The sequence below is a fragment of the Brienomyrus brachyistius genome, chromosome 11 (assembly GCF_023856365.1).
Source record: "Brienomyrus brachyistius isolate T26 chromosome 11, BBRACH_0.4, whole genome shotgun sequence".
Taxonomy (NCBI): domain Eukaryota; kingdom Metazoa; phylum Chordata; class Actinopteri; order Osteoglossiformes; family Mormyridae; genus Brienomyrus; species Brienomyrus brachyistius.
The window spans coordinates 9578073-9601696 of NC_064543.1; the positions used below are offsets into that span (position 1 = coordinate 9578073).

Consider the following 23624-nt stretch of genomic DNA (forward strand, 5'->3'; position numbering starts at 1 on the left):
GACACTCCAGCTACTGGGAAAGTAACTCACACTGGTCAATTTGCACTAGTGTGGTGCTGAAGTATCGCCCACCACAAGGCTGCCCTCAGGTTCTCATCCCTGAGGTGGTTTGTCATTTGGTGGGTGCAGCAGTGTACTGTAATCAGTGCATCTCCTTACCGCTCACTGTAATCAGTGCATCTCATTACCTCTCACTGTAATCAGCGCATCTCCTTACCTCTCACTGTAATCAGTGCATCTCCTTACCTCTCACTGTAATCAGTGCATCTCCTTACCGCTCACTGTAATCAGTGCATCTCATTACCTCTCACTGTAATCAGTGCATCTCCTTACCTCTCACTGTAATCAGTGCATCTCCTTACCTCTCACTGTAATCAGTGCATCTCCTTACCTCTCACTGTAATCAGTGCATCTCCTTACCTCTCTCTTGGGCATGAGCTTTTTGCTGCCCCCAGAGCAAGGCAAGCACAGCATCTGCAAGTTAGCCTGACCCGTGGCTTCTGAGAGGAACTTTTGCCAGGAAATTCCGACCGGGCTACAAAAAAGGAATAAAAATAATAACCACGACTACAGGCTTCTCTATCGCTACAGACCAGACTCCGTAGTAGGGAAGACGGTATTTTGTTCATTTATGATTGTTATTATGCGGTCTTAATTTTTATTTTTTTAATTTTGCATGTTTAATTTTTCAATGTGCAAACAGGTTCTGTCATTCAGACACGTTGACATCAGATTCATTGCGTTTGGTTTACAATCTTTCCTCTATTCCTGGGCCATTTCTAACTTAATGGTGCAGTGGGGTGGGTATGGCCTGCGGGCCTTCGAGTTTGTAAGTGTCCTTCAGGTTCACATACTTCGTCCATCAATAATATTATTGTTTAAAACGTTTATTCAATTACATGTGTAATATTGTGTGTTGTCAGATAATATGGAGGCCTACATACTCAGACATTAATAAGGAGGTCTACATACTCAGACATTAATAAGGTCTACATACTCAGACATTAATAAGGAGGCCTACATACTCAGACATTAATAAGGAGGCCTACATACACAGATATTTATAATGGAATAAATTATTTGTGATACTTAGCAGAATCATTTACAGTTTAGCAGTTTTTCAGCTTGTAATATCTAATTTGTATAGATAACCTATAACATGTTTGTGTGGTGATATGGCGTCATCATATTCATTTTTCAATTGATTCTTCTTTCATTTTGGTTGCACTGTACGGCATTTTAGCCAACAAATTGTTTTTAAAAGTGCTTTACAATTAATAATTCCACGCCCATACTAAATATACTTAGCAATTTGTTTTATTTAGATTTTATAGTTTTTAGTTAATTGGTGATGTGTTGCATCCAAAATAAAATAGGTAATAATAATTTGTACAGACCCATACAGTGAACATACACTTTAAGGACTTGTTTTAATGTGACTTGATTAAAATTTAAGCCGTCAGTTCAATTAGCGATTTCAACCAATCTTAATAAATCAGCCGTAACACAACACACACAGTACACCGCCATGGCCAGCTGTCAAATTCGGCTGCCCAGGAGCGCTTTAATGCACAGGCTTGCACGTGACTTTACGTCTATCCGGAGGATTAAAGGTCATGTCCACCAGGGGGCAGTGGCATAAAACCATCGTGGTCGGCTCCTTCCTTTCCGGTCTCATTTGTTTTGCTTGAGGTTCTGATGTGAAATGTTGTACATTCGCTGCCTGCACAGCGGTCAAATTGCTATTTTTTTAATACTGCTGCAGCGTTCTCTGTTAGATACCTCGTAGTAGTTAGCATTAGGTAGCCTAATTAGGCTGCATGATACCGGAAAATATCTATTATTAATATCTATAAAATTTAGTTTAAAATAATTCGATTTCCCACCAACACGTATATTCATGAATGTTTTAAACAGCAAGGATGAAAGTAATTAGGAATGGCTTGAAGAGCGCATGCAGAGCCCATGCAAATGTAGCGGCTTTAAACTGTTGAACATACTAGATAATCCTGAAAAGGGGCGGTTATTAAAATTGCACAGCTTGCTAAATTTTGCTTCCTCTAACAATATACATGTTATAGCGAAACGTAAACCCTACGCTCTCAGCGAATTTGATAACCAAGATTTATAAATACCCAAACTGTACTGAAAAATAATGTTGCTTATGAAAGTATATGCAAGTCAGAATTTCAAGATAAAGTTTCATTGTACTTCATACACATGATACTGCTTCTTTAAAAATTTAAACTGCCGTTAAATTTTGAAGACGCTTCACACAGAGGGACTCAATAGTGCTTCTTGCCTTTGAAAATATACAGTTGCCATTCTTTCTTAAAAATCAGATCTGAGGCTAAGGCTCTCCGCCAATAATTGGAAGGTTGCTGGTTCGAATCCTGTGAATGCCAGAAATGATCCTGCTCCGTCGAGCCCTCGAGCAAGGCTCTTAACCTACAATTGCTTCGTCCTGGGTATGATGTTAATTTACAGTACATCCAGCGCTGCAAGGAAGTCTCCCTGAGGTGGTTTGTTGTGTGGTGGGTGCAGTAACACACTGTCAGCACATGCTCCTTTCTCTAGGATTGTTAACTATCGCAGTTTAGAATGTTTTTTTTTTATGTGAATCACATACCCAGTCATGGGTTCGACAATTACACCATCATTGACATAGTATGGGGGGCTGCTGACCATGTCAATGCACTTCAGTGCTCAGTGAATATACAAACGTGGAGGTCGGTCGCTTCAATTGCATCGTGTTGACATGCTCTAGGTCTGCGTTTACAATATTTTAATATTTAGGAAATAGCGCCATCTGCTGGAAGGAGTAGTCAAATACATTTCTCATGTAATCGCTTCGTGATCTCGTTTTGTGTTTATATAAATATATTTAGTGTTTTTCATTTTCTCCTTATTTCAGCCTTTAATTTGACCTGGATTTTTAGTTTTTTTTTTACTGTGAAACTGGACATTTGCCCCTTGTCATTTTGTGGAGTTTGTCAGATCTTCAGTTTATCCTGTCTTGTACTCCTTGCTTCTTGTCAAACACATCTGTTCATCATGACTTACAACTGGAAAAGTACTTATCAGACGGACGGCTACTTTCATTTTGGCTATTAACATATGCTTTTTCATTTTGGTCTTTCAAGATTGTAAACAGAAATCCAGATATATCTTTATTTCTGTCACTTCAAAGCATTTTTTAGGGAAATTTTGAATAGTTGAATTCACTGAGCACAGTGTCATGACAGTCCCAAAGCCTCATGCATGAAACACTCTGTATGTCAAATTATCATTATTACATTATTATGCTCTGAGCTTTTTTAGCCATTTAGAGATTTTCTTTTTCTTTTCATGACAAGCCTACTATTACTTACCCATTCTTAAATTCATGTTTTCATATTTTATCAAATAAGACATTTTACCTGCTATCTGCAGCTCCCTGATTAATAACTTAGGCGATTCTAAACTGCATCTTCTCCAAATTTTAAGGTTTATTTCAATAACAAAAGCCTCAAGCATCTTAATCTCCACACTGCAACTCAAGTCTGAATCCCTCCACATTGAAATTTTCCAGTGGAAGGGACATGCAAGGGAAATGCGTCTTATGGGCGCGAGGCAGCCATTACAGGAATCACCCTGAATGTGACGGTCCGTCTTATCAGCTTGGCTACGCTGCGCTGGCGCAGACAGTGCATCGCAGCTACCTGTGTCTGTGCATGCACGTGTGTGGTGGGGCACTTCAGATGGAGCGGTGGTTTAGTTTCGCCTACGCAGCAGAAACATTAGGAAGGCAGCACTGAGGAGGATGCAGAGGGTGACCACGGTGGGAACGACAATCTCGGTCACCATCTCCATGTGACTGGTCAGGGGGTCTGCAACACATAACCACATAGGCTGTTAGCCAGCAGCTGCACGCCAAAGGCTGTTTCATATCACAAACATTTGGACACACAACATCTGAATGATAAAGCGTGCCTGCTCTCTGCTCTGTTTAATAAAGGTTTGATCTTTTGTCTGTTTGTGCAAACCTGTAAGCTGTAACTTATAAGGTAACCTACACTCAGCTCAAGTAGTCAACCATATTTTGCAGTGCATTTCGGTCAGCTGTGTGGGTCTGCTTACCATAAATAAGTCTTAGAATATTTGCAGCAGCAGTCCGCTGTTCCTCTATTAAAAAGAGAAGATTGCTGAGAGTGATTTAAGTCACATTAACTCTTTGGGGACCGCAGTGCCATTCAATACAGGCAAATCCTTGAAGAGAAACATTTTTTTAGAAAAGGGTCTCCGTTTTAATCGGAAGTTCGGCTTGAGAGAGTGTAAGATGTTTCATAAAGCAGCTTGTGAATCCGGCACGCCTCTTATTTCGCCTTTGTAGAGCACTGCACCTATTCTGCTTATAACCTTCCTTTGCTTGCCGTTTTCAGTACAGCAGAAAGTATAATCAATGAGTTTCTTATAAGCAGCCATCTTACCCACGTTGTCAACACCAGTCATTTGGGCTGTCAGAGTTGTCAGAGGTAAAGAGAAGGGATCAGGAACCGAACACATTCTAATGCTACCACTGACACAGATGTTGAATCCCTGCTTTTAATGACCCAGATCTTTCCTTGAGGCACATGTGTTTTCCAATAATCTTTGTTGACACATGCGACTTTAAAGGGGAACAGCAGTGGAGAAGAGCATGCCTTGTGTCGCAGGATATGCAACATCCTCAATCAGTGCACAGCAATAACATGCGGAACATGCCGGTCTGGACGGCTGGATCAGCTCCAGGCTGTTTGTTTTTGAAGCAGAGCACCATGGAGGAGCCCTCGTAGGGCTCAGCACTGGAGACTGGAGAGAACATCTCAGAGCTTCAGTGGGTGATACTCTGACAGGATGTTATGGAGAAGCACAAGCCATAAAACCACAGTAAACAACGGAACCTCAGATACCACACACTAAAATCACTTTTCCGCTCATTTTCTGCAGTCACATGTAGGACAATTTCATCCACCTTTTTTGGCTGATTTGAAAGTCCCAGTCAGTCTCAGTCAATAGCCCAACTGAATCCATTCTCTGCTCTGCCATGTTTACTTCCCTTCTTGTTTTCATTCTAAATCCTGACCAAGATGAGAAGAAAACATCGACTAATTAGACCCTAGTATCTAAACCTCATCATGCACCGGCCAAAGCTTTCGCATTTCTGTATGGTTCTTATTTTCCTGGGTTTTTCTTCTAGCTGGAGGGGCAAAAAAAAGTCCTGTTAGATACTGTAATACCGGACCTGCTGCTGTCCCAGCATGCGGGATGAAAGACTCAAAGGCAGGTGTTTGACAAAAAAGGGGGTTTATTTAACTGAATGGAAGCAGGGAAACAAATGAGACCATGAGGTGTCAAAACAAGAAGGTGGGAATGGGGATGGACACAGGGAGACGCGGGAAGCAACGTCAATGACCAGCCTGGGATTGACGAGACAAATAGGTACTTAATACAAACGCTAACGAGGGACAACAAGCAACAGGCGTGGCTCATCAGAGCAAGGTCAGGGGGAGACTGGAGGGTCAGGGGGAGACTGGAGGGTCAGGGGGAGACCGGAGGGTCAGGGGGAGACCGGAGGGTCAGGGGAGACCGGAGGGTCAGGGGGAGACTGGAGGGTCAGGGGGAGACCGGAGGGTCAGGTGGAGACTGGAGGGTCAGGGGGAGACCGGAGGGTCAGGGGGAGACTGGAGGGTCAGGGGGAGACTGGAGGGTCAGGTGGAGACCGGAGGGTCAGGGGGAGACTGGAGGGTCAGGGGGAGACCGGAGGGTCAGGTGGAGACCGGAGGGTCAGGGGGAGACCGGAGGGTCAGGGGGAGACCGGAGGGTCAGGGGGAGACTGGAGGGTCAGGGGGAGACTGGAGGGTCAGGGGGAGACTGGAGGGTCAGGGGAGACTGGAGGGTCAGGGGAGACTGGAGGGTCAGGGGGAGACCGGAGGGTCAGGGGGAGACCGGAGGGTCAGGTGGAGACCTGAGGGTCAGGGGAGACTGGAGGGTCAGGGGGAGACTGGAAGGTCAGGGGGAGACTGGAGGGTCAGGGGGAGACTGGAGGGTCAGGGGGAGACTGGAGGGTCAGGGGAGACTGGAGGGTCAGGTGGAGACTGGAGGGTCAGGGGGAGACTGGAGGGTCAGGGGGAGACTGGAGGGTCAGGTGGAGACTGGAGGGTCAGGGGAGACTGGAGGGTCAGGTGGAGACTGGAGGGTCAGGTGGAGACTGGAGGGTCAGGGGAGACCGGAGGGTCAGGGGGAGACCGGAGGGTCAGGTGGAGACCGGAGGGTCAGGGGGAGACCGGAGGGTCAGGTGGAGACCGGAGGGTCAGGGGGAGACCGGAGGGTCAGGGGGAGACCGGAGGGTCAGGGGAGACCGGAGGGTCAGGGGGAGACCGGAGGGTCAGGGGGAGACTGGAGGGTCAGGGGGAGACTGGAGGGTCAGTGGGAGACTGGAGGGTCAGGTGGAGACTGGAGGGTCAGGGGGAGACCGGAGGGTCAGGGGGAGACCGGAGGGTCAGGGGAGACTGGAGGGTCAGGTGGAGACTGGAGGGTCAGGGGGAGACCGGAGGGTCAGGGGGAGACCGGAGGGTCAGGGGGAGACCGGAGGGTCAGGGGGAGACCGGAGGGTCAGGGGGAGACTGGAGGGTCAGTGGGAGACTGGAGGGTCAGGTGGAGACTGGAGGGTCAGGTGGAGACTGGAGGGTCAGGTGGAGACTGGAGGGTCAGGGGGAGACTGGAGGGTCAGTGGGAGACTGGAGGGTCAGGTGGAGACTGGAGGGTCAGTGGGAGACTGGAGGGTCAGGGGAGACTGGAGGGTCAGGGGGAGACCGGAGGGTCAGGGGGGAGACCGGAGGGTCAGGTGGAGACCGGAGGGTCAGGGGGGAGACCGGAGGGTCAGGTGGAGACTGGAGGGTCAGGGGGAGACCGGAGGGTCAGGTGGAGACCGGAGGGTCAGGGGGAGACCGGAGGGTCAGGTGGAGACTGGAGGGTCAGGGGGGAGACCGGAGGGTCAGGGGGAGACTGGAGGGTCAGTGGGAGACTGGAGGGTCAGGGGGAGACTGGAGGGTCAGGTGGAGACCGGAGGGTCAGGGGGAGACCGGAGGGTCAGGGGAGACTGGAGGGTCAGTGGGAGACTGGAGGGTCAGGGGGAGACTGGAGGGTCAGTGGGAGACTGGAGGGTCAGGGGGAGACTGGAGGGTCAGGGGGAGACCGGAGGGTCAGGGGGAGACCGGAGGGTCAGGTGGAGACCGGAGGGTCAGGGGGAGACCGGAGGGTCAGGGGGAGACCGGAGGGTCAGGTGGAGACCGGAGGGTCAGGGGGAGACCGGAGGGTCAGGGGGAGACCGGAGGGTCAGGGGGAGACCGGAGGGTCAGGTGGAGACCGGAGGGTCAGGGGAGACTGGAGGGTCAGGTGGAGACTGGAGGGTCAGGGGAGACTGGAGGGTCAGGTGGAGACTGGAGGGTCAGGGGGAGACCGGAGGGTCAGGGGGAGACCGGAGGGTCAGGTGGAGACCGGAGGGTCAGGGGGAGACCGGAGGGTCAGGGGGAGACCGGAGGGTCAGGGGGAGACCGGAGGGTCAGGTGGAGACTGGAGGGTCAGGGGAGACTGGAGGGTCAGGTGGAGACTGGAGGGTCAGGTGGAGACTGGAGGGTCAGGGGGAGACCGGAGGGTCAGGTGGAGACTGGAGGGTCAGGTGGAGACCGGAGGGTCAGGGGGAGACTGGAGGGTCAGGGGGAGACCGGAGGGTCAGGTGGAGACCGGAGGGTCAGGGGGAGACCGGAGGGTCAGGGGGAGACTGGAGGGTCAGGTGGAAATAATGGGCCGGACATAACAGCTGTTTGGTATATTTTCAGACTTTTCTGTTGGGTTGTCCATTAACCAAATAGTTAAATATAGCTTCCTTTAGGAACCTCATTGGCCAATCTTCCATTAGCTTCATTTGAAGGGAGAATGTTTTTTGTTTGCTCCAGGTGATTCTGGTCCTTGTACAAGGACAAAGGGTAAGTGCTGCAGGGATGTTCACTGACCTGTTGCTAGCAGCTGGTTGCTGGTTGAGCAGGTTTCGGTCGCCTTCCTCTTCCAGCTTTCAACCTGCACCAACCGTTTGAAATACATCATTCATTCAGTATCCAGGACCAGATTAGGACCCATTACTGCCAGTTTTTGATGCTCTAAACGCAACGCCACATAAATGCAGAGACGGAATGACCCGTCATATACGATCACGATTGTTCCGTGCTTCCGGAATGCGATCTTCTCTGCTCGACTGACTTTTAATTACTGGTGGACTCATTTGGTCTTTAGGCCATTTGTTCTGTTTCAGCACCTGAGTCGTTTCTTCTCTCCTCTAGACGAATGCTCACCTCTCGCTGATTGGGGAAGCCGTTGGCGCTGATGATCCGTTTGTAGTACTGGACTGAGGCCTTGGGGTATCGTGGCTTGTTTTTGTCCCTGAAGTCCACGTAGTACAGGCCGAACCGCTCAGAATAGCCTTCATCCCACTCAAACTTATCCAACAGGGACCATGCCGTGTAGCCCTTGACGTTCACGCCGTCCTTGATAGCTACAAGTTAGAGAACACAACAAGATGACCTTTACTGTTTCGATTTTAAATAGTCTCCATGCTGTTTAGAAATCAAACCTTCATGGTTATGTTGTCCCATATGAACTTGAGCATAGCATCACTCCTGAAAACCCACCCTCTTGACCGGAGAAGCCTCACCACATTTGAGAGAAAACTCGCCTTTCAGCATCTCATTTATGTAATCCCTGTGGTACCGAATCCTCCAGTCATCGCACAGCTCTGTGCACAACGTCTTCTCCGACACGCCGTTCTCTGTCACATAGATCATGGGGTTTCCATACTGGGTCTGAGCAGAAGACAACATTTACTGCTGTGGCACCATGTCCATAAAAATGAAAACGCCTCAGTTTAGGAGACCCATACTGCAGCTTATGAATGTAAGATGTCTATGGTATGTCAGATGCGATGTCTATGGTATGTCAGATGGAATGGAAATGCAGTCCATCAGGCTGAGACAAAGAGAAGGCATTGGTGTCCCGTTATAAACCTTAACAAAGTTGAGCAGCCGGCGGAAGCCCCAGGGTACGGAGTAGAGCCACTCTGATCCAGGGTCGGGCCAATGAGGGTCGACGAGCTCAGCCAGGTCTCGGTCAGTGAAGTAACTGCTGCCACGGCTAGAAGGAAAGTTCTTCTGTGTGATGTACCGGGTGGTGAAGTGGCCCACACCCAAAAAGTCGCTGGTGCCCTTGACGTAGCTCTTCTCCTGGGCCGAGAAGGTTGGCAGCCGTGAACTTCCCAGACCCTGCTCAGCGCTCTTCCTCCCTGGGTGAGAAGAGCAAGCCTCAGGATGAGAACCACCATACCCTGGACTGCACTGGAATCCAGTGAAGTCTTACTTTCTCTTGCAGTGACTCTCTGGAGACCTATGACTGGATGTCAGAGTGAGATATGACTTGCCAATGTAGTCTTTCATCACTTGTGGATAGTCCCCATGAAAGATGGGTGTTGCAAACCAGCCCAGGGAGAACTGGACATATCGTTCAGCTGCTTCGATGTCCTTCAGATTAGCGATATCAACGGGTTCTCCCCAGTCCCCAGACAGAGAGATCCCAAGCAGGCCTGCGGGGAATGACGGTGCACAGTTTTTTGCTTTTTCCATGACTAATGTTACCCCTGCTGGTCACCGCTATCCTCACTGCTGGGCAGCAGTTATCAGTGAGGTACTTCTCTAGTCTCCCCACATGACCTATAAAGGGCAGTAAGGACCGTTTACCTTTTTGTTTGTGTCGCCACTGGGTGTCGTATGAATGCCAAACCTTAGCATGCGCCTGGGAATGAGAGAAAACAGATAAGTGGGTTTTTTTAACACACTTCTGAGTCAGGTGCCCAGTGCTAAAGGCATCTTCTACTGAGGTCGGTCTCATGCTGAGCTCACCACTTCCTGCGCTCAGGTCAGAAGGTCTGTGTTTACGATCTAAAGGGCCGCTGTAGGGATCGCTCACCTTGATCATGTGGTGCGCCACCCTGTAAAGCCCTGTGCCTCTCAGCTGCAGCCCAGGCGCGTGTTCCCCTGTCTCGTGACCTTCCACGGCTATAGACTGCAGCAGACACGTGAGCCGTTACCATCGGAGATACAGCCATCGCTAAACGTGGCGGCCATTTTGGTTTAAAAAAGGAAGCATACCCACGGGTTGTTGAATGTGATCCAATACTTGACTCGGTTTCCAAACCTTTCAAAACATAAGTTGGCAAAGTCGTTGAAGTAACTGACCATGCTGATGTTCTGCCAGCCTCCGTATTTGTCTTGTAACACCTGAGCAAATAGACCCCGATATGAAGGGACTGTTTTGTTGTATAACGCAATCAAGCTGCACCTATTCTAGCGTGATCTTTGCAAGCCACGGTGTGGATTACCCGTGGAAGATCCCAGTGGTACAGCGTGACAATGGGTGTAATTTTGCTCTCCAGGAGAAGATCGATCAGATTGTCATAGTACTCTATTCCTTTCTCGTTGACATGGTCCGCTTCAAAAACAAGATTAAATTAGTTCTGCCTCCAGAATGTGTCACTGCTTTTAATATTACAGATGATGCGTTCTTTTGACAATGCTGTATCTTACATTTGATTCCAGTGGGTATGATTCGAGGCCAGGAGATAGAAAAGCCATAGTGGGTCAGCTTCAGATCTTTCATTAAGGAAATGTCATCCTGCAAGGGGAAATGGACAGATTGCTATCAGTTGTCTTGAAACTTCAAGAGCCTCCCCTTTAAGAGCCACCCCTTTAAGAGTCGCCCCTTTAAGAGTCGCCCCTTTAAGAGCCGCCCCTTTAAGAGTTGCATCTTTAAACATTTGGCTGAAGCAGCTGTGCATGGACCTAGGAGCTTGTGTGGCTCTTTTATGTCTGTAATGTCTTTAATGTGGTAACACGTACATCAGGAATGCATCTGGGAACCGGAACGCGGCTCTTTATCGGAACTCTGTTCTGTTACTGTTCTGGCTGCTTTTCCTTTACCCGCCGACCACAGACGGCTCAGGAAGGCCGCAGAGCCTTTTGGGACCTCAGCTTTACTCACCTTGATTTTGTAGTACCCCTCACAACTGGAGTCTCCCGTGTCGTTCATGAGTATTTTCCCCTTCTTGTGGGAGAACGCATCCCAAATGCTCATGCCTTTGCCATCCTTGTCCCAGGCTCCCTCTGTCTGATAGGCTGAGCTGCCGGCTCCCCATGAAAATCCTTGTAAAGATGACAAGGGTGAGGGTCACTAGGAAGCATTAAGGATCCTCTGTACACATACTGTACAGCCCAAGGTGGGATCCAAACCCCCCAAGCCAGGGTGCCTGGGATACCTGCTGAGCCACCAAGACCACATCATGCTGGGTCCAAATCCTTTCCTACTAGTTTTTAACATTTTAAACTCCTAAAACACCTTAGATTTTACAAGTTGCAGCAAACGTGCAACAAGATTAAAAGCAGCTGGGACTGAGCAGTGGCAGGAGCTAATGTCAGCATGGGCAGGAGCTCCATGAGACCGGCATTTTGCCAGGTGCCATACCGGTCGGAAAATTGCCGTAATAGAAGGTTTCCTGCTCGTTCTTGGTCCATTGAAAGTCTTTAGCCCCAGACAGACGCAGCACCAGCATGAGCACGTGGCACCAGTGCGGGACTCCGTGCGACAGCATGGTGCTCCTCGCCAGTCCGCCGCTCCTGCACACAGAGGACCTTCAGAGGCTGCTGCTTTACACCAGAGGACTGCAGCCAGTGAGGTGGATCCTCAGAGACCTGACACTTATCTGCATGCTCAGCAAAAAGCATTTTCACACCAAATACAGTGCATCCAGCTTCCACCGATCACCCTTAAAATGTTCCCTTTCCTCTTACCTCCATTGATGTCCCCTTCAGAAACTTAAGAGATGAAACTGATAATTGATTTGGATTTATGTCAGAATAGGATGATGACACTGACTTTTAGGTGCGAGAATGAGACTAGGTGGTTGTACAGTACAGTGCAGTGCTTTCCAGCGGCACTGTACAGTGTGTGGCACGCACCGGCTAGCTGTTGCTGGGCGTAAGGCTGCTTAAAGTTTGTTTTTTTCATATATTTATTCTAAAAAAATATGTATGTGCAAGTTGACGTCGGTTACATAGACTGTTGGGACAGTCTGCGCATGCAGCCGTCTAGGGAATGATGACAGAAAATGGGTGTAAAATTAGATTTACTGCTTTTAGAAGCCAGAGACAATGACAGTTTCAAAGGCTAGAACTGAAAGCCTGTGAAATAAAAAGTATTAAATACATAAAGCAAGATTGTATATTTCGTTTGCATCATTATATAAAAACTACTGGAATATGATTTCCTAATATTTTGACCCTATGAACTTGAGAGTGATACTAAATGGAAAACAAGTATGTATTTCTGATGCATTTGCCATGAAAATAACATATAATAACAATAAAAGTGCTCTCTGATGAATTAGCAGAAGTGGCAGCAGCAGGTGGTGTACCGTCTCCCTGCCCTTCGCTCATACTCTACCTGTCAGACGGTCTCCGTTTGTCCGAAAATGCGAGGCGATTCCACTGCCCCCTACTTCATCTGGCTTCATGGACCACAGGTGCCGCTTGTCGGTGTGCCTGCCACTGCCGGCGAACAAGGCAGAAACGTCCAGCAGACACCGGCGTCCCGTGACTGGAGCTCTGTACCCCTTTCAGATTCAATGGAGTGTGAGCGTAATTTGCTGGGCCAAACAAATCTCATTGAAATAGGGGCTATGCTCTGCCAGTAAAGCTGATTGCTGGGATCCCCACATGCTCGCTGGGACAAAGGCTCATGGCGAGAGCGACGGATTGGCTACTCTACGTGACAAGGCAATTGGCCGTATAAAGGACAGCTCAGAGACACAGGGAGAACACACAAACTGCACACACACACACACACACACACACACACACACACAGAGCGTGTCAGACCCCAGCCTGGAGCTGTGAGACATCATGCCACCCCATTTGCACAAAATAATAATCCTTTAATTATTGTGAGTAATAAGTGTGTAATAAATGCATTGATTCTAAAATTGTTTTTAAAATTTTAATATTCCCAATTAAAAATGCTGTTCTTTTAAAAAAACAGAATATTAAAATCTGTAAGGAATTTCTTGCCCTGTCATATTATTAAAATTCCCAAACATTTTTTAGACAGATTGTGATATTGAAGGTAAAAATAGAAATGAAACAGGAGCAGTTAGGCCTGTCTCGGAGGCACTGAGCAGGGTGGAGGCCTGTCTCGGAGGCACGGAGCAGAGTGGAGGCCTGTCTCGGAGGCACGGAGCAGAGTGGAGGCCTGTCTCGGAGGCACGGAGCAGAGTGGAGGCCTGTCTTGGAGGCACTGAGCAGAGTGGAGGCCTGTCTCGGAGGCACTGAGCAGGGTGGAGGCCTGTCTCGGAGGCACGGAGCAGAGTGGAGGCCTGTCTCGGAGGCACGGAGCAGAGTGGAGGCCTGTCTCGGAGGCACTGAGCAGGGTGGAGGCCTGTCTCGGAGGCACGGAGCAGAGTGGAGGCCTGTCTCGGAGGCACGGAGCAGAGTGGAGGCCTGTCTCGGAGGCACTGAGCAGGGTGGAGGCCTGTCTCGGAGGCACGGAGCAGAGTGGAGGCCTGTCTCGGAGGCACGGAGCAGAGTGGAGGCCTGTCTCGGAGGCACGGAGCAGAGTGGAGGCCTGTCTCGGAGGCACTGAGTAGAGTGGAGGCCTCTCGGAAAGCTGCGCATGCCTACTGAAGGCATCGCCACAGTCGACTTCTTTAATGTCACCCGACCTGCCCCGGGCTGCTCCTTCATGCGGCGTGAACACGGCTGCCATACAAAGGTGCCGCTCGCTGCGGGAGCTTGTTTGAAAAGTGCTGAATCGCTGGGGGAAAGTGTCTGTGCTGCACTCCTCGTTGGGCATGCACCCAGGCAGCGTCACGGCCCAGGCACACTCGCAGCGTGGCGCAGGTTTTGCATGCAGATGAGTGGTAGGAGCATTATGCGCCTTCTGGTCCCCCAACATGAATATTTAGGGGACCGCTTTCCTGACACAGCAGAGCTAACATGGACTAGATCAGCCCAACAATCCAGGTATCTCCAGATCTCTGTGTCTGAAGACCCCAGATCGCTGTGTCCCTGTGGGGGGACACCTTTGATGACACGAGAAATGTCCATTGGGGGCAACCACGAAGCCTGTTTGACAGGGACATCCCAAGAGCGCTTCCCAATAAACTGAAGGGCAACCTCTGTCATGTGAGAGTCAGGTGACATGGAGGACATGAAATCCAGATACATTGAGCAGGACGTGGTTCAGGGCAGCCTGAGGCTTAACTGAAAGCACGTCAGAGTCACTCCTCATGTTCTCCTGTTTCCTGAAATGTCTACCCATCTGGCGGACTGTCGAGCGCGCTTGTTAATCCCCGATCTTATGCCGGGAAAGAGTGATGTGAGTTACGGAAACACATAGCTTCTAACCCTAAGTTCCATATCATTCATCCTGAAAGCTACATGCTAGAGCAGATTCCCAGTTATCCAGAAAAACCAGGAACTGTGACATGAAGAGTAAGAACAACAGAAGCCCATTATTCCATTTTTAGGTTTGAACAGCAGTGTTTGGCTTTTTAAGTTATTAATGAAGATTAAATAAACATAACTTCACTTTGTGCCGCAATCGCTGTGGGTTGCTGGCCAGATACACACCAGCACTTCCTCTTTTGTGGAATCTGGGTTGATGGTGGAGAATGGGGCCCACGGCATCATGGGAACACGCGTGGCAGCGTCTCACAGCCCTGTGGGTAATAATAGCAACACAATAAATGTATTTGATTCCCCCCCCCCTTAATGGATGGGATGGTTATTCCATCCACAGAAAGTGATCACATTCTAACTCTGTCCTCCGGGTCACTTCAACTCCAGAGTTATGCTACATAAAGAGCCTCTCCTGCAGATCCAGAACGTCACAATCCAGACCCAGATTTCGTTTCAACCAACCAACTGAGTATAAAGAGTCAGAGTGACACTGCACTTATACCTGGTCGTTTGAAACTAAATCTGCGTCCGGATTTTTGCTTTCCGGAGCTGAAACTTTCCCTCTCTGCTCTCCTTCGATTTGAACTTCGATTGCCAGGCCTTCACATCCGTGCCGAAGTCCCTCATCACACCCCTGCTGAGGGAATCGTGACATTAGCACAGAAATGTGGTCCCAGAGTAACCAGTGAACACCTTTTCCAGTGAACACCTTTTCCAGTGAACACCTATGCCAGTGAACACCTCTCTGCATTCGGGTGCTTAGGTCACACTCTTATACATGTTACCCCAATGCTTAGTTGCTAATGCAGTCTGTCGTGCTACTGGTGGTCTGTCGCCTTCTCGTGTTGCTTAGAAAACCGTGTAAAGGCCTGATTCTGAGCTGAGACCATCGGCTACTTACCCGCCATCCTTTCCCTGTATCTCACATGTGCTGTTGCCCCCGTATCTGAAAGGCTTTTCTTGACTGTGCACAGACAGGTGGGATGCAAGATCCTCGGTGAGTAAGTGTGTATTTTCAGCATGCATTTACGGTATTTTTGTCCCGAACGTTTATCAGGATTAATGACGCGGCTCCCGATGACTGCCGTTTCCTCGTGGTGGGACAGGGTCCCCCAGGGCACAGCTGTCGGCGAGTGGCGTGAAGAGAGGGCCGGCCTTCGCCCCCCAGGCGGGACCTGAGCCTGCGCTTTCCCGTTATCCGCCGTACTGGGGAACAGCGTAGGGGGACGATTAGGGAAACACAAACAGCATGAGATCAGCTGCTCTGCACCCCCTCCCAGGTCTTAGTTCCTCTGGTGAAGATGGTTTGATTTGAAGAAGGATGGGTGGTTTGAAGAAGTTCATTGATGCCCCAGGTAACCAAAACCCCAGCATTAGATTTAACAGAGATCCTCATTTCTGGATTATGCCCAAAATCATTTTCATTTTTAAAATAACTTTTAATTCCTTTTATCAATGTGCAAAAAAAGATCTGCAATTTTCTTGCAGTTTTTATATCCTCCTAAACTGCAAGGTCATAAACCTGCAAAAATGAGCTGGACTTTACTCTTAAATTCTGTTTTTATCCCTGACGAAATTCTTGCTTATGATGTGATTTATACGCATGGAGCTTTTGCCCAAAGCGACTGGCTAATCGCAGCTTTACGAACCCAAAGGGCACAACCCAAAATCACTAAATCAAATGTAGTGCAGCCCTTTACACGCCAGACTGAAATATCATTCTATACAAAAGAAATACTATATGCTGCATCAAACTGTACAGCAATTTAACATGCATATTATATTGTAATAATGTAAGGCATGGAAGTTTAGGTGACTGAAGGCAAATATCCAAGGAACAATGGACTAGAAATTCAGCAGTTTGCAGCTTTTTAAACAGGCACTGAAAATGACCTCTATCCCCCCCAGCACCAGGGGCAGTGTCAAAATAAAAGTCACAACATGTATAATGCTATCCATCAGTAGTCTGTAGCCTCTGACCCTATTCAGGGTCACGGGGGGGTCTGGAGCCTGTCCACAGTGCTAACCACTGCGCCATCATGCATGTGTGACGGACTGTGAGTAGCAAGATGGCTCAGAAGATGGCTGGATGGATAATAAATTATAATGTAATATTAATTGCCAGCACCAGGCTTTCCAAAATACACCGTTTAGTCAATTTAATTTCATAAAGCAGAGTAAACTGATTCGGAATGACGACCAGCTAAGGATGATGTGATGAGGATTTAATGAGGCAACACCCTGGACCACAGCACTGCAGGCCCCTCAGAGTGGGACCACGTCGCTCTACGTGCCTATAAATGCTGGCTGTACACTGAACACGCTCATACTTCTGGACAAGTTATTACATTTCATAGTGTGCGTGTGTGAGTGTGTGTGAGCGAGGTGGGGGGCGGGGCAGCATGCCAGCGGCTGGCTGCATCGCGAAAACCCCTCCGTCTTATCTAGCTGTTGCGTGCAATCTCTGTGCCCTGCGTGCGAGCGCGATGCACCCTGGATGCACGCAACTGGGCCGCGCAGGCCGTTGCAGATCGGCAGGGAGCGGGAGAGGTGGGGCAGCCATGGTTTTGGAAGATGTGCAACTGGGCTGTGACTGGCCTGGAAGAGCAAACGCCGCGGCTGACAGGTTTACGTCTCCGGGTGCCGAAAGACAGGTCCCTTGATTGGGTGTAACGTTGGCCCACATGCTGCATGGCTCGCTCACTTTTATTTCAGCCGATAATGATTACGGCCGGTGCTGATATTATCCGTTAAACGCATGCGAGAAGCCAAAAGGTGAACTCGGTAACATGTAACTCTGTCTTTGTGAATGTGGTGCAGATGGCATCTTTGAGAGGCGGGGGACTCCGCCTGGCTTGGGTATCGCCGTGAATCTGACCGTAACCTCCGGCCATCTCCTGGGGTGCAGTCCTCGGTGACCACAGTTGACCTCAAAGTAGCGAAGCCACACAAGTTCCTGAACAAAGCTGCTGCGATCTACGGGTAACGTGTGACCGCGACTGCGCCAAAGTGCTCTGATGGCGTTAACACCTGGCCTAGCCCCACATGTGCTAATGCCTGCATTTAAAGCCCCCCGCAGCCGCTGCCCGGCCAGCACGTCGGGGTCGGTGACGGGTGGCCGCTTAGCCGCCGCTGAGCAGGAACGCAACGCAAGCAGCAAAGTAACAGCTGGGGACCTCAGCTCATCTCTGCAGCGGCTCCCTGTCGGAGGAATGCAAAGCTGGGTGTGTTTGAGGGGCCCTGGGAAGGGTAGAGGATGGCGGGGGGGCAGAGAGCCAAGGAAGGGGGGGCGAGTGGGATTGACCCCAGGACAGTGTAGTCAGGAAGTTATGACTCAATTCTGAGATGTGGATTTTAAAATTCCTTTTATTGCGCACATAAAACATTTACTCAAATTTCTAATGTACTTTTATACAACGGGGGAGAATCGAAGGGACAGAAAGAGGAGACGCAGGAGCGGAAAACTCATAAAGCGTGACATTCCTCATCTACTTTGTTTATTGCTCAAGATGCTTTCCAACAAGGGTGAGAGAGACAGCAGAAAGGTGGAAATGCAAGCCGTCCTGTCAGGGTTACTGTGTTCAGTGGATGTCTGCCGACAGGTTTAGATGGATGGTCTCGCAGGAGCTGATGGTTAGTGTCCCTGCGCTCGAAGGAAAGGACAGAAACTGTGGTTTTTAATCCTGTTGTTTTTTTTGCCGGGCTGAGGAAGCTGCAGTATTCCTGAGGGTCAGTCTGTCTGCCTCCCAGGGAACGGAGCAGACAGACGGTGGGATCCTGATGTCCAGGATGTTCCCTCTTGGGAAAGTCCGGCATTATTTTAAGAGGAAAATGTGATTTGTGGGAGGTGAGACGTGCTGGTGTGGAGGGAGCTTTTGTTTCTGAGAGCTGTTTCAGCCATTGCCTTTCCTGTTTGGACATCCTACACACACACACACACACACACACACACACACACACACACACACACACACACACACACACGCACACACACACACACACACACACACAAATGCACGTTTAACTTCCTACACAATGATTCTCATTTTAATGCAATCGATGACTTTTCACCACATTCCGTCAAAATTGAAAAAAACTGATGAATGTCTGCCTTCCTTTGTGGGGTCAGTTTATTCTCCATAAGGTAAAAAAAGCAGGTATTCTTCACGTTCTGGGGGACATTTGGTCCCCGCAAAGTAAAGTATATCTGGACCACACACAGACACACATACACAGACACACACACATGCACACACATACTGTGTTGTTGAGGTTTCCATGCATTGATAGTAGGATAATAAATAGTATAAAAGACCAGGCACAACTCAGCACTTTCAGGTGTGATTTGATTGGCAGATTGGTGTCAGCTGATACACAGCGTTCAGGGGGGTACTCAGTCAGCGTTCAGGCAGCACTCAGCCAGTGCTCAGTGTCCAGCCTGCTGGCTTCGGCTATTACTTTTATATGTATTTCATTTGTACGCGTGTGTGTTGGATAAATGTTCCCTGTGGCCACAGGGCCCCCCCCCCGGTGAAGGCCGCTATAATTAGAGCAACTTTCTTGTGCTATGGGAAGTGAGCTTTTGGAAAGCCTCAGAACGCCCCCCCCCATGCCAGCGCCTGTCTAGCTGTTGATGTGATGTGGTCTGGAAAGATGAGAGTGATCCTGGAGCCGGGTCTGGGACATGGTCGGCCACAGAAGAAATTTTAAGCTAATTGACCACCCATGTTGTGTGGTCTGCGCCCCCCCCTCCCCTCCTGGGAGCATGTTGGGGGTGCGGAGCGTGATTAATGACGCGTTCAGCACTCCCTGGCTCGGTCCTGCCCCTCCTCGGTCCACGCGGCTCCCTCCGGATCTCGGCCACGGTCGTCACGTTCCCAGCTCTGCTCCCAGGCTCCCGGACGGAGCGGCCGCCGGCGCCAGGCCCGTGGGACAGAATTCCAGCCTGATTCCTCTTTCTTTTGTCCTCTTTTTTTACCGCTCATTAGCCGAGCCGCCACACCCTTCTCCCTTTTGTGTGAACATATTTATCTGAAACAGATGCCAAGCTAGCAGCCGGTGTTTAGTGTTCAAAAACATTCTGGGGCCCTGTTTGCAGATCCTCCCCCTGCGTGCTCTCAGAGTGAAATAAACACGCTGCGTATCTGAAGGCATTTCTCTCAATGCATTAGTAGCTGGTCGGCTTAAGATCACGCAGCTCAGAAGGTGCGAAATGAAATGCAGTATTTGTGGCTGAGGAATGGTGGAGTTGGATTTGTATGGTTGAAATGGTATGACAGAGGTGTGTGGGGGGGGTTGGTATGGCACTGTTGTGGAGCTGCTGGAGAGGTGGGGGGTGGAATTCGGTGAGCCACTCCTATCATTCGATCTAAATCAAATATTGCCCGAGGGGGCTGGGACATTCCAGACATTCCTGTCAGGAGAGCGTGGCACAGACTCTCGGTTCCCATATCTTGTCCCAGCTGTCATGCCCCCCACACCAGTTTCTCAGATTGCCGGTGCGCAGGGCCGTGCAGATAGAGCACAGAGGATCCATACCCAGGGAAGGCTTCTCCTGTAAAATGTAAAAGTCTTACAGATAATGAAAAAAACATATGAATGATAACTGACAGCACACTTTTTCGTAAATCTGACAATAAAAACACCTGGAAGAACTTCTTTGCAAAATTGTGCCACATCAAAAAAAAAAAAAGAATTAAAATAAAACACAATACCATAAAATAAAATTGAATTTTAAACATTACATGCTAAAGGAATTCCAGTCAGAGTAAAACAGGGGGGTCAGGTGAAAATGCAGGGGGGTCGGGTATCAGCGCACAAGGCTCAGCCGCCAAGCGTACGACGTACTGTGAAGGCCTTGCTTCCTGTACCTGCCCACACCTCAGTGCTGCATAAATACAAACAATATATACAACAGGTGATAAAAATATACATCAAATAACAGGAAATAAAATAAAACCAATATATAATGCGACCTGGGGGATTAAATTCCAGGGCATCAGCCTTTGGTTTTTACTGAGCATTTCTCAGCTTTTGTGTCATTAAGCACAATGGATAAGCAGGTGATTGGCTCTGGATGGGTTGGTGATGTGGTGTGTGTGTGTGTGTGTGTGTGTGTGTGTGTGTGGGAAGTGCATAGGTCATACAGAAGTGACGTGAAAGCCAGGTGGGGGTGTGAAGTAGCAGCAGACGTCTCACTGACCCAGCAGGATGTGTTACTACAGTGACAAGATCATTTATTTAAGACACCTCTGCTACAGGGGGCTCGCACCCCCACCCCGCCCTGCCCCTGCCCTCCTACCACCCTAGTTCCAGCTGTGCTGTCTCTGATCGTGCAGCGCACAGACGGCCCCGAGCTTCAGGAACACACCAGAATCTTGTCTGATATTCTGTGAGAACAAACCGTGAGATTCCATGGGGCCTGAGCCAACATCAGGGAGCCCCCCCCCCCCCCCCCCCCAACCGTGCTTCCGAAAAAAGGTGTACATTGCCCTCGCTTTCCAGCAGGACTGCGTCCACTGTTGTTTTTGTCGATGTTTGCAGAAGAACTTTCTCTGACAGATACTGTTCCCTTCATAATTATGCTTATTAATAGTAATATTAAAATCTATGAAGCTTTATAAGAGTCACATGACCATCCCAGGTAGCATCGGGCCCCGCCTGCTCACACAATCTATGGACAATTTAAAGGCAGCGGTTAGCCTAACCGCATATTTTTTGGACGGTGCGAGGAAACGCTCATGACCTGAGGAGAATATGCACACTACACACACGCAGAACAGAGGTGGGATTTGAGCCCCCAGTCCGAACAAAGCCATGCTACCCCCCCCGTGCTGCCAAAGCATACAGCAGCATCCGCCACACAATCAGTGCACGTTATTGATTGTTTTTCGAAGGCTTGTCTCAATATTATCCATAATGGGGCCTCAGTTTTATTATCTGAGTACATCCCACCCCCTGGAAACTGGACATTTTCAGGCTGTGATTATAATTGCGGCCGTGTGGCTTTTCTGCCCCTCACAAAGCCTTTCAGGACCCTCCGTGCCAGTGACTGAGGATGTTTGTGTCCACCGCTAAGGCTCGGCAGACCGGCTGTGAGTGAGTATTGGATGGAGGTTCTCTTGCCTGCAGTCCTACACTGATGGTGATACATGCCAGGGGAAAAAAACACCCACAGCATATTTTACAAGAATGCTTTCAAGATCTTAACATCTCCAGTCTCTGTGTTCGACAAGCTGTTTCTGGAGGGTTATCAGGAAGATCTTGATTGTACGAGTCATGCAGCGTGCTTTCCAGCTATGACACGTTCGAAGGCACGCAGCTCGGGAAGAGAAATGTCTGATAAGCACTACAAAGCCATGTTGGGGGGGCAGATGGCTGCTACAAAGGCACGTGTGAGAAGCTTCCTATCTGCCGTCTTGGAAATGGTGAAGGCTGGTGAATTTGTTTGCATGCGAGTCATTAATATAACCTGGGCACTCATTCTTTAAATGTGCATTTTGTTGGTTTTAATTAAACTTAGCGTTTGGGTGGGACTTGATGGCTGCTGCTTACCGGCATTATTTCTAGATGCTTCTCTCGGTGTAATAAGAGAGACTGAAAGTTGCACCTCCAGCAACGGATATGCCAGTTGGGGGGAAATGAACTGCTTGATTATAAATGATCTCCCTCCTTTTATGAGCTCCTTTAAACACGGGCTGGGAGGAGCTTTGATAGTTATACTGAATGCAGGTATGATTCTGAAGAGGATTAAACTGATTTCTGCTGCTTGTGAAGCCTCTTGGATGTCAGTACGCTGGTTTGTGACACCTGGGGTGTGTCGGTGGGGGGTGGGAGTAGCTCTGATACGGGGTGAGAGCAGAGGGTTGAAGAGGGGGCCCCTCCGCTTCCCTAATGGCCAAGCTGACACCCGCATGTCCCTGGTGCCCCATCTGAGCCAGTGACGTGTCACATGGGCCCAGCTTTAGAGCCCCCCCCCCCCCCCACTGCAGCCAGCCATCACTGACACTCTTCCTAGTCTGACAAGGCTGCCCCCTCCCTTTTTTTCTGCACCACAAATCACCAATCAGCAGCAATGGGAATGGTGAGGACCCTGCTCGCCTGATCAGCTTAAATACAAATTTACTTCCTGCCCCCATGCCGGCCCCCATGCCTGCCCCCTCCAACAGAGAGGGGTCTTTTTTTATCTGTTTATCCTCAATTTCCTCCAACTTGTAATGTGTTTCACAGACACACTGTCAGTTCGTCTTAGAGAGGGATTTGTTGCGCTGACACCCAAAGCTTTCGGGACTGCGATGAGAACAAAGCCACAGCTCCCCACAGCTCCTCACAGCTCCCCACAGCTCCTCACAGCTCACCACAGCTCCTCACAGCTCCCCACAGCTTCTCACAGCTCACCACAGCTCCTCACAGCTCCCCACAGCTTCTCACAGCTCCTCACAGCTCACCACAGCTCCCCACAGCTCCTCACAGCTCACCACAGCTCCTCACAGCTCCCCACAGCTCCTCACAGCTCACCACAGCTCCTCACAGCTCCCCACAGCTCCTCACAGCTCACCACAGCTCCTCACAGCTCCCCACAGCTCCCCACAGCTTCTCACAGCTCCTCACAGCTCCCCACAGCTCCTCACAGCTCCCCACAGCTTCTCACAGCTCCTCACAGCTCCCCACAGCTCCTCACAGCTCCTCACAGCTCACCACAGCTCCCCACAGCTCCTCACAGCTCACCACAGCTCCCCACAGCTCCTCACAGCTCCCCACAGCTCCTTACAGCTCCCCACACCTCCTCACAGCTCCCCACAGCTCCTTACAACTCCCCACAGCGTCCCCATCCTAAATTCTCCACTGTGCCTTACCATGTTCCTCATTTCAGGGATCCGATATTCCACAGTCCCCGAGACACGTGACACCTCGTATTCTGTACTGTGAGCTTATTTCCGTTCCAAGGAAGCCAGAGAAAAAGAAAATGTAACCAAAAACTGTTTAGCAAATATTTTAGTTGCACAGAATGCATTATTTCATGCTGGGGATTCATTACCCCCAACCCCCCCC

The 23624-nt window shown here is 49.5% G+C and overlaps 1 protein-coding gene across 1 annotated transcript; it reads right to left on the reverse strand.

Moving 5' to 3' along the window:
• Positions 1-3753: 3753 nt before the first annotated feature.
• LOC125751863 (lactase-like protein) lies at positions 3754-12610 on the reverse strand. The gene is made up of 14 exons (XM_049031253.1): positions 12562-12610; positions 11584-11735; positions 11104-11264; positions 10650-10737; positions 10445-10554; positions 10215-10343; positions 10033-10128; positions 9804-9858; positions 9484-9649; positions 9078-9348; positions 8750-8876; positions 8370-8569; positions 8034-8097; positions 3754-3869 (listed from the first exon to the last, which is right to left on the reverse strand). The coding sequence occupies exons 2-14, from the start codon at positions 11708-11710 to the stop codon at positions 3754-3756; spliced, it is 1710 nt and encodes a 569-aa protein (XP_048887210.1). The 5' UTR covers positions 11711-11735; positions 12562-12610.
• Positions 12611-23624: the final 11014 nt, after the last annotated feature.